This window comes from Aegilops tauschii, chromosome 1 (assembly GCF_002575655.3).
Source record: "Aegilops tauschii subsp. strangulata cultivar AL8/78 chromosome 1, Aet v6.0, whole genome shotgun sequence".
Lineage (NCBI taxonomy): Eukaryota > Viridiplantae > Streptophyta > Magnoliopsida > Poales > Poaceae > Aegilops > Aegilops tauschii.
Window position 1 is genome coordinate 392,792,797 of NC_053035.3, and position 3,200 is coordinate 392,795,996.

General features: G+C 53.3%; 1 protein-coding gene across 1 annotated transcript; it reads right to left on the reverse strand.

Annotated features, from left to right (window-relative positions):
* Nucleotides 1-418: 418 nt before the first annotated feature.
* On the reverse strand, nucleotides 419-1,000 carry LOC141034103 (uncharacterized). The gene has a single exon (XM_073506297.1). The coding sequence runs from the start codon at nucleotides 998-1,000 to the stop codon at nucleotides 419-421; it is 582 nt and encodes a 193-aa protein (XP_073362398.1).
* Nucleotides 1,001-3,200: the final 2,200 nt, after the last annotated feature.

Genomic DNA, 3,200 nt, shown 5'->3' on the forward strand with positions numbered 1-3,200 from the left:
GCCTCTTGTGCCTTGGTGAAATGAGCCTATTTACTGGTTAAGGGCACCCCGTTTTTCTCCTTGATGGACTTCACAAGAGTTGCCCACTCGGGATAAATTCCATCGGTGAGATAGTATCACATTGAGTACTCATTGTCCATGATTTTGTAGTTGCAAGTTGGAGCTTCCCCAAAAACTAATCTTGCAAACAAAGGAGATCTATTGATCACATTGATATCATTGAGTGTTCCCGGCAAACCAAAAAATGCATGCCAGATCCATGTGTCCTCCGATGCCACGACCTCAAGCACAATGGTAGCATCACAACTTTTACCGCAATACATTCCTTGCCATGCTTTTGGGCAATTTTTCCATGTCCAATGCATGCAATCTATACTACCAAGCATCCCCGACTATCCCCTTTTTTCATTCATCTCCATCAATCTCTTTGTATCTTCCTCGTTGGGTGCCCAAAGATACTCATCACCATACAACCGATGACCAATTTTGCAAACCTACGAACGGACGCCGTGGTTGTATCTTGTCCAATGCGAAGATACTCGTTGGTATAGTCCGCGGGTATGCCATAGGCGATCACCCGCATTGTAGCTGATATCTTTTGGTACCCACTAAACCCCATGATACCGGCAGCGGATCTATGACGTTTGAAGTAATCTGAGGCGGCCTCACAATCGGTGACAATCTTCACAAACAAACTACGGCGCATTCGGTACCTTCTCCAGAAGAGGCGAGGTGGGTATGTCGGTACCTCCGCGAAGTAGTCTTGCATCAATTGCTCGTGTCTGAGACCACCGTTCTGGTAGATGGTGACTCGCCCCATCTTCGACCCTCTCCTCTGATCCATCAGCTTCGCGCGGTCTTCAAACTCTTGCACGTCGAGGAGGAGGCCCGTCATCTCGACGTCATCGTCTTGAAGCAACTCCTCAATGTCCGAATCGTCCGATGACGACCAACCAGAATCATCGGACAAGGACTCCGTGTCGTCGGTGTTCACCTCCATCTACACAATACGACAAACAATAAATTGTGAGTGCCAACAATGAATCAAAAAGGAAAAAATGAAACAAAAAGAAAGAAAAGGAGGCATACCTGCGGGGAGCTCGGGGCGGCGCGGCTGCCTCTGGCCCGCCTCGCCTCTAGCGCGGCAGCGAGGAGAGCTCGAGGAGGCCTGGGGCCGGCTTGCCTCTGGCTGCGGGAGGCGGCTGGGGGGCGGGAGGCCGCTGTCGATGGTGGGCGGGGCACGGCAGGCGGGCCTGGTGCGGGAGGCGGCGGGCGGCCAGGGGACGGGGCGCGGCGGCTGGGGGAGGTCGAGGAGGTGGAGGAGAGGTTGAGGAGGCCGGACGGCGGCCGGACGGCGAGGAGAAAGCTCGGGGCGGCGACGGCGTTCGCGCGGGACGGGTGGGTGCTGCGCGGGGCGGGAGGCGGCGGGGAATGGCGGATCTGGCGGCGGGGAGTGTGAGGCGGCGGGGAACGGCGGATCCGGCGGGGAATGGCGGATCTGGCGGCGGGGAGTGTGAGGCGGCGGGGAACGGCTTGGGAGGGAGGAGGCGGGAGGTCGGGGACGGGATTTTTCCCTCCCGCGCGACGTGGGAAGAGGAGTGCGGGTTGGGGTCGAGTGCCCCTCTCCAACCCTCACTTCTACAGGTTGGAATTGGGTTTGAGGGTTAGACCCTTACTTTTTTTAGGGTTTGAGGGTTTAGGGGTTCTAGTCTTTGCATTTTTTTGTTCCAACCCGGAAAAAGCTCTTATTTCTGAGGGTTTGAGGGTTTAGGGGTACTACTAGACATGCTCTAATGGAGCTCTCTCCCCCTTTGGCATCAAGACACCAAAAAGGAAAAGAGCGAAGCTAGCGCCCCGGGGCTCATTAGATCTCCTCGCCAGTTGCCGCAGAGCTGTTAGAAGCATCATCATCAGCATCGTCAGGCTCCTGAGCCTCCTCACACTCCTCAGACTCCTCAGACCCCGCAGTAGCCGCCTTAGGACCACGGACAAAAGAGGTAGCAAGCGCTTCATCAGACCACTGACAGTTCTCCAAGCACTACGTATCCTCAGGAGTGATGGTCTTCTCGGAGCCACTCTTCACATCTGGCACATTGAGGTGCCTCATCAACTGAATCTGCCTGCGACGCGCCATATTCTCAGCAACATGGGCCTTGTAGAGCTTCTTCTGAATATGAGTATGCAAGCAAAAGGTCTTCTTGATCTTGGAAGTCAGCTTCTCAATCCACGTGGGCTGGGCCCCAGGCTCCAGCTCAAAGTCCTCGTCGTTTGAGGTAGCAAACACATCCTCCTGATTGCCTGAAGAAAAACGAGGAGTCTTATGCTTCTTCTTCCTCAGCACCTTAACCTCATGCTCCGTGAGGTTGGCAGGAGTGGTGAGAGGCTCTCCTAGCCTACGGACTGCCCAAACAGTGTTCAGAAACTGCATCACAAAAGGAGCATAGATTGGTACCTTACGGTACCACACCATATTGTACATCTCCTCCCACATCCACTTGGAGACATCAAACGTGGCACCGGATCCCCTCTTGGTCTTCATGGCCACAAGTAAATCCACCAGATAACCATAAATATCATCTTGATTCCCAACCTTGGGAAGCAGCACACAGCGGAACACACGATGCATAATGTCATAGACGGGCAGAAGATCACTGGACTTACCCACAATACCATGTCCAGGGATGTACAGAGGGGTAAGCTTCACCTTATCCATGGGGTGAGCTCGGTCGTGAGGACGGAGGCCACCTTGACCCTCCACCCCGGCATCCTCATAGCCAAGAGCATTGCAGAAAGCTCTCCACGGGACATGAAAGAACTCATCACGGCACATAAAGGAGAGGTGGCGCTCATCATCAGAGCCGAAGTGGATTGTAGCATAGAATTGATGGATGAGCTGCACATCAAAGTCACAATTCACGGTCATGAGCTTGATCAAATCAAACTCCTCACAGATCGCTAGAGCTTCTCCAAAGTAATCAAGGTTGTTCCTCCAATGATCGATGTCAATGGACCACATCCGGGTGAACTTGTTCTTGTGACGCTCGAAAATTTCTGATACAATCCTCATCTGTAACTCATTCCAGAACTGAGGGTTGCTCCAACGAGGATTCGGTGCTGCAGTGTAGGGATCCTTGAAATGAAACCTTTGCCAGTCCGGCATCTTACATTTGTGCATTGGCAACGCAACACGTTGCTTGGCA